This window comes from Malaya genurostris, chromosome 3 (assembly GCF_030247185.1).
Source record: "Malaya genurostris strain Urasoe2022 chromosome 3, Malgen_1.1, whole genome shotgun sequence".
NCBI classification, from domain to species: Eukaryota; Metazoa; Arthropoda; class Insecta; order Diptera; family Culicidae; genus Malaya; species Malaya genurostris.
This window is the reverse complement of record NC_080572.1, coordinates 209,835,487-209,850,741: the sequence shown is the minus strand read 5'-3', so window position 1 is coordinate 209,850,741 and position 15,255 is coordinate 209,835,487. Positions and strand designations below refer to the sequence as shown.

General features: G+C 37.5%; 1 protein-coding gene across 4 annotated transcripts in view; it reads right to left on the bottom strand.

The window, feature by feature from the left end:
* The window catches only part of LOC131437529 (sodium/potassium-transporting ATPase subunit beta-1-interacting protein), a 135,789-nt gene that overhangs the window by 9,581 nt on the left and 110,953 nt on the right, over positions 1 to 15,255 (bottom strand). For 2 of the 4 annotated variants that reach the window (XM_058606933.1, XM_058606934.1), the window contains exon 6: positions 6,509 to 14,937. The exons of 1 other annotated variant lie outside the window; for it this stretch is intronic. In XM_058606933.1, coding sequence (XP_058462916.1) covers positions 13,511 to 14,937 — 1,427 coding nt within the window. In that variant the 3' untranslated portion in view covers positions 6,509 to 13,510. Of the gene's footprint in view, positions 1 to 6,508; positions 14,938 to 15,255 lie in introns of those variants that run through there. One more of the 4 variants, XM_058606935.1, reaches the window with a different exon arrangement.

Below are 15,255 nucleotides of genomic sequence, written 5' to 3'. Positions count from 1 at the left end.
TAAGGGTTGTCCGTTATTTTTGTTTTGTCTTAGAAATGCATAAAACGTCGAGATCTGGTGTTATCCCTATTTTTTGAACGCTAACACACAATTTTCGATACTTTTCAAAAAAACATTTTTTGAGATTATACCAGATCTCATAGTCCCGGGTTGGCGGTTCAACGCATAGGACGCTGGTCTTACAAGCCAGTTGTCGTATGTTCGAGCCCCGACTTGGAAGGATTCTTAGTGTCAGTAGGATCCATAGTACTAGCCATGCAATGATTCTATACACTAAGAATCGGCTGCGAAGTCTGATGAAACAGAAATCCAAATTCCACCAAAGGAATGTAATGCCAAGACTTTGCTTTTTTTTACCAGATCTCGACGTTTTATGTATTTTTGAAACATTTGGCATAAACAAATTTCGATTTCGGATCTCTCAAAATTTTTAAGTCGAAGTTTTATGCGTATTTGAAACCAAAATTTCGATTTCGGAAATTTTAAAATTTAACAAAGTTATTATTAAAACAAAAAAATGATTTTTTAGATTACACCTGATCTAGACGTTTCAGGCATTTCTAAGGCATTTGGAATGATAATTTTTTTAGTTATTTTTCGCGGATTTATTAAGTTGCCCGTTTTTCTACGTGGATTTGAGAAGCTACGCGGTTTTTTAAGTGAATTTCCGAAGTTATGCGAGGTTTTGGCGTGATGTTTTTTAAGCGGTCCCCAAGTAAAAATTTTCTTAAAATCTCCTTTGCGTACGATTTTGCACGCATGAATTGTCATTGTATGCGAGCTCGAGCGCAATGCTGGGCTGCTCAAAGCGCCTCTATAGGCGAATTTCTACTTGGTGATCACAATGCCAAACAACCGTTAAATTTCTTACACACACTGAAAACTCTACTTGACGTCTGTTCTCTGTGTTACGTAGAACCTAATGACACTAAGAAGAGATTGAGATGTGAAGAGGTTATCGAGAAAGCTTCCATGAAAGAAGTGCATCGACAAAGGATTATGGGTTGATGTTGCGGATAATTTAGATCAGCCTCATAGGGTTGCGCGAAACAGTTGCGAATCGACAATTCCACTGTGTCTTGTATGGTAAAATCGTTCAAGGATACCTAACCGAATCGACAGCCGTAAGAAAATGAATTCGACCCCGTGAACGCAAGGAAGATGAGGAATTACTTCAAGTGCAAACCGAACTTTCCGACTCGAGACGTAGCCAAGAAGGAAATTTCATTTGTTTGGTTCGTTCGGATAACTGAACCAATAATTAGAATAATAAGGTGGCCAGAAAGCAGCACCGCGAGTGGTTTGTGCAGCCGAAATACAAAGTCATGGTACATTACATGTAGTACATTAAAGCAAAGACATCATATTAACAAGATATCCAGCTGTCACATTTCCCGAACAAATCATTGGCAACATCCTTTTTTGCGAGCACGGCACTCCCAAGCGAGTCCGCATCGAATCTCGTACATAGAAGTAGGGGAGAGAAATGTCAAATTTGTGCGCGCCAAAACAGCAGCACTGCGCACTCATACAATTGACATGATATGTTGAATGTGATGCCGTGCGATGGCGTTGCTGAACTGAAGATTGAGATCGCTCCAAGCTGACAGGGTCTGATTAAAGGGAACTGCTGTCTGGAGTTTTTCATCGGCAACTCCCGCCCGGATGTTCCGAACAAATTCACCAAAATTTTTATGGTGTGTTAGTTGTTTTTGTGCCGGAGGAGGCAAATCCACCAATCTCTCCAGAAATCAGAGAAGGTTTTCATAAAGGACTAGGATTTTAGGAAAGGGTGGAGGAAAATGTGTAACAGCGACTGAGGCCAACGTGCGGCAATTTAGTCTAGCAGAGGAAATTGAATAAACTAACTTTGCAAAACCATAGCTAATATGCTTTTATGTGTTCCCTGTGAATTTCAAAATTTTCTGACTTGAAATGAGTATTTCGTTATCACTTTCTTCTGTAGCAGTTTCATCGAATACAGCCTTCATGTAGTTCAAAGAATATTGAGATTACGAAAATCGAAGTGAACTCAAGCTCGTTCGTCGGTAATGAACATTTGGTGTGAACGATACTTAATTTTTTTGTTGGTATGACATCTGTCAAACATATTTCATACGTAGTTTGTTACTTATGTATTTAGCACTAAGTGTTGCTCGGTAGATTTGACGTTTCCATCATGAAGTTTGACATTTTTAACCATTACCATCTTCAGAACATGCTGTCATTTGAGCGCTATTTGTTTTGTGCGCGAGTTGAAAATTTTACCTCAGTAAAAAAAAAAAGAATTAAATCGTAAACATTTTTGTGCAATGATTTATTATGATTTTTTGTTGTGGATTATCAAGACAAGAGTGATACAATCAACTTAGTTCGACTTTTGGCAGTGTAGCACCATCCTATGCGACTGTAAAAAAACTGATATAACGAATTCAAAAGTAGTCTTAGTTCGCTTGCCAATAAATTAAAAAAAGGTTGTCTTAAATCAGTTGTTTTGCCAGAAACCATCGATGCTATGAATAATCTGATAATGGAATATCGCCATGTGACGTACCGTGAAATGGAGGCAGCCTTGGACATTAGTGTGAAAAGCTTATGTGTTATTTTGCATGAACATTTTGGTCCAACGTGAACAAAGGATACCACATAATTTTTCAAACGCTCAAATAAAAAATTGTGTCGATTGGTGCAAAGAAATGCCGAAGAAATTCAATTGTGGGGCTTCAAATTTGGTGTATAACATCTGTGTTTCACAGATTTTCAACCTTTTGCACAGATTTAAAAAATGGCACAGATTCTCACAGATTTCCGAAAATAGTCACAGATTTACACAGATTCTGAAATCGATTATAGAATTTTAAAATTGATCACAGTTTAGCACTAAAAATTACAGAGCGGTAGGAAATTTAGAGAGTTTTTGGATGGTCACAGATTTTTTAAAAAATGAGAAGAAATGTGTACATGAGCTTTTGTTCGTTCTTCCAAATGTGTAGGTATCTATCCTTCTTTAACAGATTGAATGAGCCATTGTCAATAAGAAATCTTACCTCTCACTCAGTAGGCTAAGACACATTCAGGAATGCCACTTTTGCAGATATTCTCAAATATGACATAATAATAATTCGCAGACAAGTTAGTTCGCATAGCATTGGTCTTTGTGCATCAATGATTTCGATCATGCATATGAAAGAAAAACGGAGTAAGAAAAACGGCGCTCGAAACAAACATTCAGTTCAATCTTAATGATCTGATGAGCTGATACATTGAATCAATTTCCTTTAGTGAGCTGATCTTTTCGGAGCTGCTCACCGGTATGAGCTGCTTAGCATTTTAGTGAGCGTCGCACGATCAACATATCGTCTTAAAACACGTGTTGCTTCGCGATATTTCAATTTAAAGATTTGTACTTTTACAATACTTTTTCATATTTTGTTTGGAAAACATTTTTCCATTTTTTTAATATGTTGAACTTTTGATAATTTTTCGGATTTCCAATATTTAAAACTAACTTTGAAAATGCCTAAAAAATTGCATCGAGTTCCACTTAGATTTTTTTTAATATTGGTAATTGTCAAAAAGTAAACAAAATAATAATCACAACAATTGGCTTAAGTTGCGCGTGCAAGCATGAGCTTGTTTATGCGCACTTTGTAGTAGATACTTAGGTAATAGAGGTAGATTCTACGTAGATAAAACCAAAAAAAACTGTTTTTAAAATAAAGTGAATATATTTCAAAAAATATTTTTTTTACATTATTTATATCTTGAGCAAAAATACTTCAAATGTTTTTTTCTTCAAAACCCTTGTGAATTTTTTTTTCGAAATTGGTACTATCCCCTCAACAAAAATTAAGGTGCCACTTTCAAAAGAAGCGTAATATAATCTTGTACAAGTTCTTCGAAGACACGTTATCGCTTAAAAATCAGTAAAAGTCAGTACAGACTTTTGACCGTCTTTTTACAGTTTTGGACCGTATAGTTCTGATTTGGCACCTAACGATTTCTATTTGTTCCCTTCCGTGAAGAATAAACTGCGTGGAGAGCGATTCAATACTCCTAAAGAAGCTGTTGAAGCGTTCGAAAACCATGTTTTCGGGGTACCCCAAGAAGAGTGGAACAAATGTTATGAAAATTGGTTCAAACGTACCAAGCGAATTTTGCACCAGAAAGTGATGATCTCCGAAAAGTATAAATCATTTGAACAAAACTGCAGCAAAGTGGCATCGAATGCATATGGTGATAATGTTCTGTCAGAAGCTAAATGCAAAAAAAAAATGTTTTAAACAGTCCAGAGAAAATGATTTTGATGTGAAAATGAAGAGCATGGAAGATAATCAAAAAAGTCAGATAAATCAAATTGCAAGCAATAAGGAGTGTATCGAAAATACGCTATCCACATACATTTGTGTTGTATGTATGTATTTGTGATGGTTTTCTATGCTAAGATCACAGCATGCTATGCGTTTGGGTGTCAGCTTTTGTTTGTTTACTTGTTTGTGCGGTTGAAATTCGGCGTTTTCAAAATGTGACGTATTGAAAAGGAAGTGAAAATTTAGGTTCTGGACACATGGCTAAGTGAGAAGGGTATTACTATGCGAAAATTTGCGAAGCGGTTTGGAATTCATCATGTCAGTGTTCAAACCATCATTAATAAGTTTGGGCAACACTATTCTTTGGATGAGCTACCAGGAAGAGGCAGAAAACCCGGTTCTTCCAACCCGAAACTGGACCAGAAAGTGGTATAACTAATCATGAATAAGAAAACAATGTCAATACGTGATTTGGCCAAAAAAGCAGGAACGAGTGTTGGAATGATCCAGTGTATCAAGAGACGAAATCACTAGAAGACTTACAAGAAGCAGAAAATCTCGAAACAAAGTGTAGAACAGAAGAAGCGAGCAGAAACAAGGGCCCGGAAATTGTATTCGCGTCTTTTGCAGTGTCCGGATGCATGCGTTTTGATGGACGATGAGACTTATGTAAAGGAGGACTCAAAAACCCTTCCAGGTCCACAATACTTCACTGTCGTCGTTGGGGAGGATGTGAGCGATGCGGACAGGTTGATTCAAATGGAGAAATTCGGCCGAAAGGTACTGGTATGGCAAGCAATATGTTCATGTGGTTTGAAGTCAACCATTTTTTACACTACCGGAATTAAAAATGCAGAAATCTATCGATCTGAGTGTCTCCAGAAACGATTTCTGCCTTTATATAAGAAGCATAGTACAGCTGCACTGTTTTGGCCGGATTTAGTGTCAGCTCACTATGCCAAAACCATTCTCAATCGGCTTGCGGAAAAGGGTATAAATTTCGTTGAGAAAAATATCAATCCACCAGATTGCCCTCAGCTTCGACCCATCGATCGTTAATGGGCAATCGTGAAGAGGGTCTTCAAGAAGACTGGTAAGGCAGCTGGGAACATGCAGGAGTTCAAAAAATTTTGGGCTCAAGCATCCAAAAAATGCGATGCAACACTTGTCCGGAACTTGATGAAGAGCGTTCGATCAAAAGTTCGAAATTTCGTGAAGGAATAACTTAAATTTCATCCGGTTTTCATTATGCTCAAGTTTAGCCTCGTATAATAAAGGACCAATTTTTAGTTTGAATAAAATATCGTTTTTTATCACAATTTGAAAGAAAAATTTGTGGATAGCTTATTTTCGATACACTCCTTATTGGATGAAAATGATACAAAAGCCAGCCTAGCAAAAAGCGAATGACAGCAATGTTGAATGCTGCACAACAAACAATTTTTCGATCGTTTAAAAGTTTAAAAAAGTATTGAAGCATTTCTATTGCTAGAAAGGTGGTTAAGGTGTGCAGAAAGGAATGATCAATAATTCGGATTTTTTTTTATTTCATAACAAAAAAAAACACTCACTTCATACCGATATACCTGGTGAATACTGCAAATATTTAGGATTTATAATAAATTACAGACGAAGTTATTCTACCGTTGAGGTCAATAATCACGTGAATAGATTTCAAACGAAAAAAAAACAAATTGTAACACCTGTAGTAACGTGTCTATGTTCACCTTCGGACTATAAGATACACAATAAGCTGTTGATTTTTTTTTATTTGATTTGATCAGCGGAGAAAATAGGAAGGATCTAGGGAATGGGATCTGCTGTGAAAGGGTAATTTGAATGTTAGTACACCAATAAACAGTAATAATTTGCTAATTCTATTTCTACATATGTTAATGAACGTGAATAAGTACCTTTGAGCGTCCATCCATGGTTATGGCAAAAGCTAAGAAGTTATTTAGGAAGAAGTAGTACTAGTAATAGTCATGAAAACCGAAATGTGTAGAACATGTTGCTATAAAGCATGTTTCATTAGCTACTATAAAAAACCTTTTGAAAAAAAAACCTAATTTACGAGTACCAAAAATTCTATCGTTGCATGCATCCTGTTAACAATTCAAACTTACAACAAAGTGACGGCAAAGATGAATAAACGATTCCCAGCCCCGGCCGGCTACGGAAGAAATGAAACTACAAGGTAATGTTCTGGTAGAAACCAATGAAAACAAATGATTGCTTTATTTTTCCACTTTACTAAAGTTATTGATAGCTTAATTTATTTATTTTCACTTTCTATATTCTTAGGTGGAACAATATTCTATCATAACACTGTTATCGTTTGCTAATACAAACATATCAACATAACTTAAGTACAACTATGACTTCTATTAACTAGTACTAAATGCGTAAACTAGTCGCGTTCGCTTTAGCTATAGTACGTATGTCTTTTAATCATAACATGAGTAGCAGCTAGTGATACTGCTTCGAATGTGGCAATCGCTAGGGGGTTTGATTTTGCTTGCTGTTTGTACGAATAAATGTTGTACATTTATTTAGAAGCTATTCGATTGTGTTCTAAATCATCTACTGTTTTGTTTGAAATCTACACTATGAATCGTTAAACAATGTACTTGCTATCAGATGAAAAAACGAAACAATAGTTTAAGTTCGCTATAAGTTCTAACAGTGCTGAATCACTTGCTTTAGGTTGTCTAACTGTAACAAGAACTGCTATACAGTAAAGTGACCGTTTGACTACAACTTACATGGTACGGGGTCGTATTTAACTATCGATTCTGTTCCACTAATAGAGTTTGTCAACTATCAAAAGCAACGGGATTATCGATTTTTTCTACTTAATTAGCATAAACTTTTACAAAAGTAGTAGTAAGATAAGGAACATTGAGCAGTTTTATTGCTGCGTGAATAACGTTTATAAGTTTAGTTGTTAAAAAAGGTTTCAAATTGATTTGTTTTAAATAGTGAAATAGTGACACAATATACTATAGAATAAATTAATAACATTAACCTTACGTGAATATAATCTCTTTGATACGGATATCCTTCCGAACCCAACAAAGTATTTGTAACCACAGGCATGTCCACAACACTATCGAAGATTATCGGTCACAATGCGGTGGCATAAAGAAGTCTCCTTCTTACCAGACATGCGATATTTTTACTGTTGACATTCGATACCATATCGGGACACGTTAAATTCGAGAATCAATAAACTACACCGAGAACGAAATGTTCTCCAACGGTTGCAGCATAAATAAGGTGAAATTTGCCGTTGTTTTTTTGGTTATTCGTTTTATTGCTTCAATTTCTCTGGCTAATACAAAATTGATTGATTGTTTAACAAACAATTTGTGGCAGATATACGCGCCGTGTGACCATGGGAAACATTCCATATGGTCAACAAATACTGAGAAGTTATTGAATCAGATCGATAATGAAAACTTGCTGTCTTCACAAACATGATTTTGTTTTTTTTTTCGCTCAGAGCTTCGGGAATATATTGTTTTTGTTGTTCTCTGTAATGGCAAATTTCCACGAAATGAAATTTCAACGAACAGAATATTCTAACAATATTCCATTTCCTGGTAAAGTGTAAAGTACAAATAATTTATGCAAAGAACAGATTTTTTGATATTTTGCACATTTGAATAAGTGTGGTCCCAAGTTCCATTTTTTATCATATAGCGGAACCAGGCATTCAGAATTTCGAGTAAAATAATCATTATGAACTAAAACAAAAAATGATATACTTACAATGTGAGTATATTCTACAGCCAAATAATGTTATTTTGTATCTTGCAGTATATCATAATCCATTTTATTTTATACGCGAGCGCCTTATGTTGCATATTTGCAAAAATACGGTTTCATAGGAATATGAAGTAAATTATAGTCTTTTACTAATTGTTTTTGATTTTGGAAAGCTCGATTTACTCCAAAAATGATTCTTCATAGGAAAACAAAAATGACATGCGTTTGAATATTTGAAATAAAAAAAGATAAAAAATTCAATTTGAACGAAATCAAAAAAATGATTTGTCAGTATAAAAATATTTCAAAATTTTGACGATCATTAACACATGGGCTGAAAAGTCCCGAGCCTAACACATAGATGGCGCTAGTTTTATTGCAGTCACCTTTTTCAGGTAATACTACCCTTTAAAAGACAGGCGTTAAAATTTCATGATATTCTATTCATTAGATTGTGAGTTATTGTGCTAAAAGTGACGCTACTTTTGTAATTTTTAGCACAATTTCGTGCTTTAATTTTACACTGCTTCTTGATGGAAAAAATACCGTTCAATCAAAGTAATGGCTTGAAAAGTGTTATGAAGACTACGCTCTATCAGAAACAACAATTAAACGTTGGTTTACTGACTTCAAACGTGATCGTAGAGACACCGATCGTTTTGAATGATCGAAAAGTGAAGTTGCGTGAGTTAGCTTACATCGTAAAGAAATCAAAAGAACGTGTTAGCTATGAAAAAGCTCTGTTCAATGTGGGAGCCGCGTTTGCTCACTGTTGACCAAAAACGAGAACGTGTTGATGATTCTGAGCAGTGTTTGACCAATTCGAATTGCTCCCATATCCACCGTATTCGCCAGATTCGGCTCCCAACGACTACTGGCTGTCCGCAGACCTGAAAAAATGCTCGCACGAATGAAGAGGTTATCGCTGGAATTGTGGCTTATTTTGAGGCAAAAGATAAATCTTTCTACAAAAGCGGTATCGAAATGTTAGAGCGGCGCTGGAATGATTGCGTTGCTCTTGATGAAGATTACGGTGATGAATAAAGTTAATTTTGAACTAAAAAATCGTGTTCTCTTTGTAAGGACCGGCACTTTTCAGCCCATGTCATAAAATTTCTTGATTTCTTGAACTTGTTTTGTTATGCGACGTAGGTTTATGTTGATGTCATACTCAATCATATCAGAAATCATGAAATTAGAATCTCTAGGTCCAAATGTAAGATAATGATCAAGTTTTCAATTCTTCAAGATTCTAGTTGGATAATGGTTATTGAAATGAACATTTTAGTAACTTTTATTTACTTTTTAGCTATCATAATCCGTTGTATTGACCAATGAAAAACTCTTCGTTATTGATTTTTGGATTTAGCTGTAGCGCACAATCACGATTACTTTCAATCGCTAGTTTTTTTCATAATAACAAGCCAATTCTATCTGCATTTGAGCTGATACCTGTCACTATCAACTAGCAACATTGTATGATAAAGATTGGATACAATGACTGAGTGGAAGCATATATTTGAGAAGCCAAATGAATGAGAAACTCACAGACAAGATGATTTTTTGGAAAAAGATACGCTCAGAGACAGGCTGGAACCTGCGTTCTTTTGCATTCAGTGCATACGCGCCACCATAAGCCTTGTGAAAGACACAGCTTTAACACACGACTGAGTATGGTAAAGCGTACATCGAACATGTTCTAAATCCTAGCCGCCTCATGACCGGTATCCCATATCCAATCCATCAGACAACAAACACTAGTCTTCCCGCTCTATACCTATTCTTCCGCTCAAGCACTGGGTAGGAGAGAGAGTATATTTATAATCACTTGTTGCTAGTACTCTCTTTGTTTTTTTCTTCAACAGGAAATAGGAGAATGAGAAAACAAAAATAGTCGCCTATCTTCGACTGAGTACACTTCTACTTGGTCATAGAACTACCGAGTATCTCACTTTCACAGTACAGATTACAGTTGATTTTTTTCTTGAAGATTTATCAAGCAGTTGTGGAGAAAACTGCTGTTACGTCTTTCCTACAATGGTCGTTTTACTAAGACTGTAAGTAACCTTAACGGCAGGATCCAGGTCATCCAGGTTCATGTAAAACCTGGATGACCTCTTTACATTTTAAATTAACATTTGGTTTGATAACACGCAGTGATGGCATTTCACTAGAGTGATGCACCAGTGCGTAAGTTTCGTTTCTACACTGCGGATACATTCGGTGTACTCCACACAAAGAAAAAAGCACACTTCTTCTCATTGTCACTTTGAGTGTGTGCTTGTGTTGAAAGAAATTGGTGTGAGAGAACCTGCTCTCGCCTAAATACACCCAAGTGATCACTGGCGCGTGATGGTGAGCAAACACTTTTGTGAACTTCAAGTAATAGAGAGTAGATCTGGCCTTGCTATGAACAACTTGCAAGGAAAACGAAAATTCAACGATAAATTGTTTTATTTTGTTGATTTTGCGTGCCCACGCTTCTTCTACACAAACCATACACCAGAGTGCTCACCGGCGTGTACACCTCTGTGAAAGTATCTGCATCCACCTCACACAATTGGAAAGCTCTGCTCTAGCACTTTGGTGCGAATCAAAAAAAAAAGGAAAGAAAAAAAGCACGCGCACTCATGACCGGTATCCCACTCACATTACACAACAGTGGTGTATATATGTAAAAGAGAGAGCACTCGTTGAAGTTGTCATTGCGAGGGGAGAAGTTTTGCTTGCTCTTCGTCACGCCTAGGAGATGGACATCTCTGATTACACGTAAATACATTCCAATTGAAAGGCATGTCATTGAAAATGTAGATAAACCACTGCATCGTGGTCCGAAACAGGCAATTAGCGAGACAGAAATATTTTCAAGAATAAATATTATTTTTTTGTAGTTATTGTCTTCACGAAAGTTGTTTGTATTCAACTGGTGCATCTTTTGATGTAAAAGATCATTAGGGTGGCCCATGTTTAGATTGAAAATTGGAATCTAACTTTCTTAATTGAATTTGGAAACTATTGTACTTCACAGTGAATAAATTTTATTCTGAGCAATTTTGAAGAAGCCATATTCTTAGCTCTTCATTTGATCAAGTTACATACATTTTTGGAAGTAAAAGTAGGGTACCCTCGAAAAATCAGTAAAGTAAAAGTAGGTACCCTCGAAAAATCATTTGTTCTAACTAACAAATCGGAATAATTTTTCCTTTAAAGTGCAATCAAGGACCATAATTTTGAGTAATCAACATTGTTATTCCATTCACATGGTTCCGAGACAACCCAGTTTTTGAGTCAAAATTATTAATGACTCAGACTTTAATGCGCTTAAATGATGAACAAAAGATGAAATACAGCTCATCGTTCAAATTGACACTAATTCAATATCTAGCATCGATTTGTTTCATTTCCTAGATAATGTAAGATTTCGTTCTGAATGGGATTATCTGGTATGAGAGGAGATCGATATAATTACCATTTTATTAAATCTTACTTCACAGAACAGATAAAGAGTTACTTGAAGTTAATATTATTGCTACGACCCTAAGAAGTACAAATAATACCGACAATCAGAAACAAAACTGGAGCGGGTCATTTCGCCGGAAGTCGGTAATTTTGAATACATCATATTATTTTTTTGAGTTATTATGCCTCCTGGATAACTGATGTGGTGCAGCCACATAACCGAAGCCAAGATGGCTCGGCGGCATAAAGCCGCCGAGGCGACCCCGGATGAGTTGGCCGCCGACCCGCTGTCGGAAGCGGCGGCTTCTTGCATACAAACCTGTAACCGCTTCGATTGCCCTTTCTAGGTCCTTTGCTTTAGTTAGGACAGCACACGAATCAAATCGATGTCACTTAGTACACGGAAAATACCACATACATTTGCTTGGTAGATACACCTATGCAATTGCTTTGATGCTTAGTAAGTAATAGTCAACAAGTTTCCTTGAGAACTCCGTCCTGAGGTTCATAAATCAATCTTTATTCAAGTACAATTGTAGGTCAAAAAACGGGAGTTGACGTATTATCATTCATTCGTGTTTATTTTAAATCTATTCCAATTATAATATTAACACAATTGTAGGAATCGGCAAAATGGCCCTTTGGGCGAAATGTCATTCGGCAAAATGACCCTTTCGGCGAAACGGCTTTCGGCGAAATGACTCTTTCGGCGAAACGGTTTTCGGCGAAATGGCATTCGGCGAAATGACTCTGATCCAAGAAAATAAGTAAAATTTGTTATAGCGACGAAAAATTTCAATTTGTTTTTAAATGATACTTTTTTTTCAGCAATTTTTTTTCAGATGAAAAAAAACGTTTTATTTCAAACAGATGAAATAAAAACGTAGCTTTCAGCTTCACAGGTTCATCGTTGCTTTTGGGTATTAGGATTCTAACGCTACGGTGGTCTTTGAGCCCGATGACATTCCATTAGAGTTTTTCAAATTTCAAAGTTCAAATGCCATTTTAGGATCTATCACTGTATGTATTCCTATTGTGTTCCTAGCACACTGCAACAAATAAATTCATTTGTTTGTTTTTTTTTTCTCGTTCACTAGCTTTTATCAAACAAGAAAAAAACATGAACAACAAATTTTGTCTTTGAGTCTCCGCATAGATTGGAAATACACGTAGCTTCAAAAGCAGCAAGTTCAAGAAGATTTCCGGTTATTTTATGTACAGATGTCAGAACTGAATAAAACAATCATAAAAAATAAAAATAATAAATTTTTAAAAAAGGAACTCAAATGTTTCTTCACTATTTATAGTGCAAGTGTTTTTAACTGCAAACAAAAATAACTGTAATTTAGTGATAAGAATGAGATGTTTTCAACCGAGAAATACTTCAACTAATTTCAAATAAACCTGCCAGTGTAAGGACGATTTACAGTAATTCATAATAATTACGAGTTCTTGCTCTAACTAAGCGAAAATAATGTTTTGCTGTGAACATGTCGAATATAACTAAATGGCGAAATTTATACAGACTCGCAGTTAATCTTTTTCAATTTAGAAAACATTACTCCATTATCTAACATCTCGAAACATTTACAAGTGCACTGAACTATCATGAAACGAACTATGTTTGAAATACATCTCTCTTGTCGCTTCAGAATAATAAGTTTCCATAATTAAATCCATGGATCGACAGCACTAGCAAAGCTGTCGAGCTGTACACTGAAACAGAATTGACGCAAATTACTGTCTGTCTTACAAATAGACAATAAATTCACCCGGAAAGCGATTGCAGTCCACATACCGAGGCCAATTTTGTGATTAAACTTACATGACCCCCCACCCCACCCGACATCGGAGACATACGGGCGCCTGCCACTATTTCACGTCTAAAACAAAATATCAATGTGAAACAAAAAGAAAAGTCAAACTGAGAGTTGGTTGGAACTGGTCTCCGGTTGGCGGCCTCAGTTGTTCTAGCTGTCGGGATGTTCCATAATCACATAGTCCGGATAGACTCCGTTGTTACTGCAGAAGGAGCGGGGCCGTTGCTGTTGGGCAGCGTACGAACCACGCACCCCACCGTGATGCCGTCGGCTACGATGGGACAGTCGATCCTGGGACTTTGCCCGGTGCATAATCGGCACAGGATAACCACCACCAACCGATGCAACCGAAGGTGGAGGAGGGGGTAGCGGGTAGTTGTTGTTCTCGTGACCGGGATACCCAGGGGGTCCTCCTGGTTCTCGGATTTGATCACAGTACTTGGGACTCATAACACGGCTATTGTTACTGTTGCTATTACTATTGTTGCTGCTGCTGTTGTTGTTGACTAAATTCGCATTATTTCGTCTTGCGATGCGATTTAAATTCGGAGATCGCGTTATATACTGATAAGGCATTCGATAGTTCTCGGTGCCATCCAAATGCTGCTGCAGGTGTAACGGTGGCAGTGGGGGCACTGGCGGTGGTAAAGGTTGTACTGATTGATGTGGTTTAGCAGCCCCTACCCGGTGCTGATGAGCGATGAACTCGACTCGGGGCCCATGTGAAATGCTACGCTCGAAAGCTAAGGAGTTATTTTCGTTCGTTGGTGTCGTTGTGTTGTTGCCAACGCCGATTCCGACGTTGTTCGAAGTAACTGAGGGATTTCGTTTCAGCGGCGTCGAAAGGGATAGCTGCTGGGTGGAACCGGTGATTAGACGACTGTTGTCGTCATCGTCGTCAGCTCGTGTATCGCAGTCGCCATCGCGATAGTACCGACTGCAAACGTTGTTGAATGGATTGCTGATACCGAAGTTATTCCGACAGGACGAGCTCTTCGGTATGAAAAACGTATCGTCCTCATTGGGAATTATCAGTTCGTCCTGCTGCTGAATAACGTCGGTGTATCGAACACTGATACTGCTGCTATTCTTACGTAATTGCCCACTGCGGGTCTTGCTAAAGCTAGAATTTCGACTCAGCGGATGTGGAAGTGGCTGTTGGTGGAGTGGCACGTGTGCTTCGTGGGTCTGTCCACCGAGTGCGGATGGTGGTCTGCCATTGCCAATACTACCGCTACCGTTTCCGTTGCAATTGGTGAATGTCGATGACGGTGACGAGGATGACGACAGTAGTGTGTTAGTGTTGGAGGATGAATTTGCATTCCTGTTACCGTGACCGTTAATCGACATGAGTACAACACCGAGCTTAGCGCTAGAGTTACTAAGGCAATGGTTATTACTACTGTTATGATTGTTGGCGGCGATGACCGTAGCTGATGGGGCGGATTTGGCAGCGATTGCTTGCTTCAGTTGTGTTGATGTGGCGCTATTCGTGGTCGGTAAACTCGTATAGCTCACGTACATTGGATGCACTGCGGTGTGCTGGGGACTTTTCGCATCACCACCCATAAAGTCGACTGCGGGAAAAGAGAGAAATTATTCCATACTTAGCGCCCAGTTGACTTGGCAGATCATTGATTGATACAATTTCGTTCTATCAGACTGTGAATAATATTACTCTATTTGGGACGTTTGCGTGCGGTTGTGATGGAAACAGAAATTTATGCATTTATTTCGACACAAACTCAAACGAGTATGATTTTTTCAGAAGGCTCTTTGTCGTCCTTACTTGATAAAACCGTTGTTGTGGTTTTATGGTGAGGGAATGTAGGATCAAATCATACCACAAGACAGCAATCTCAGGTGAATGAATACACGAAGGGCGCAGTAAATGG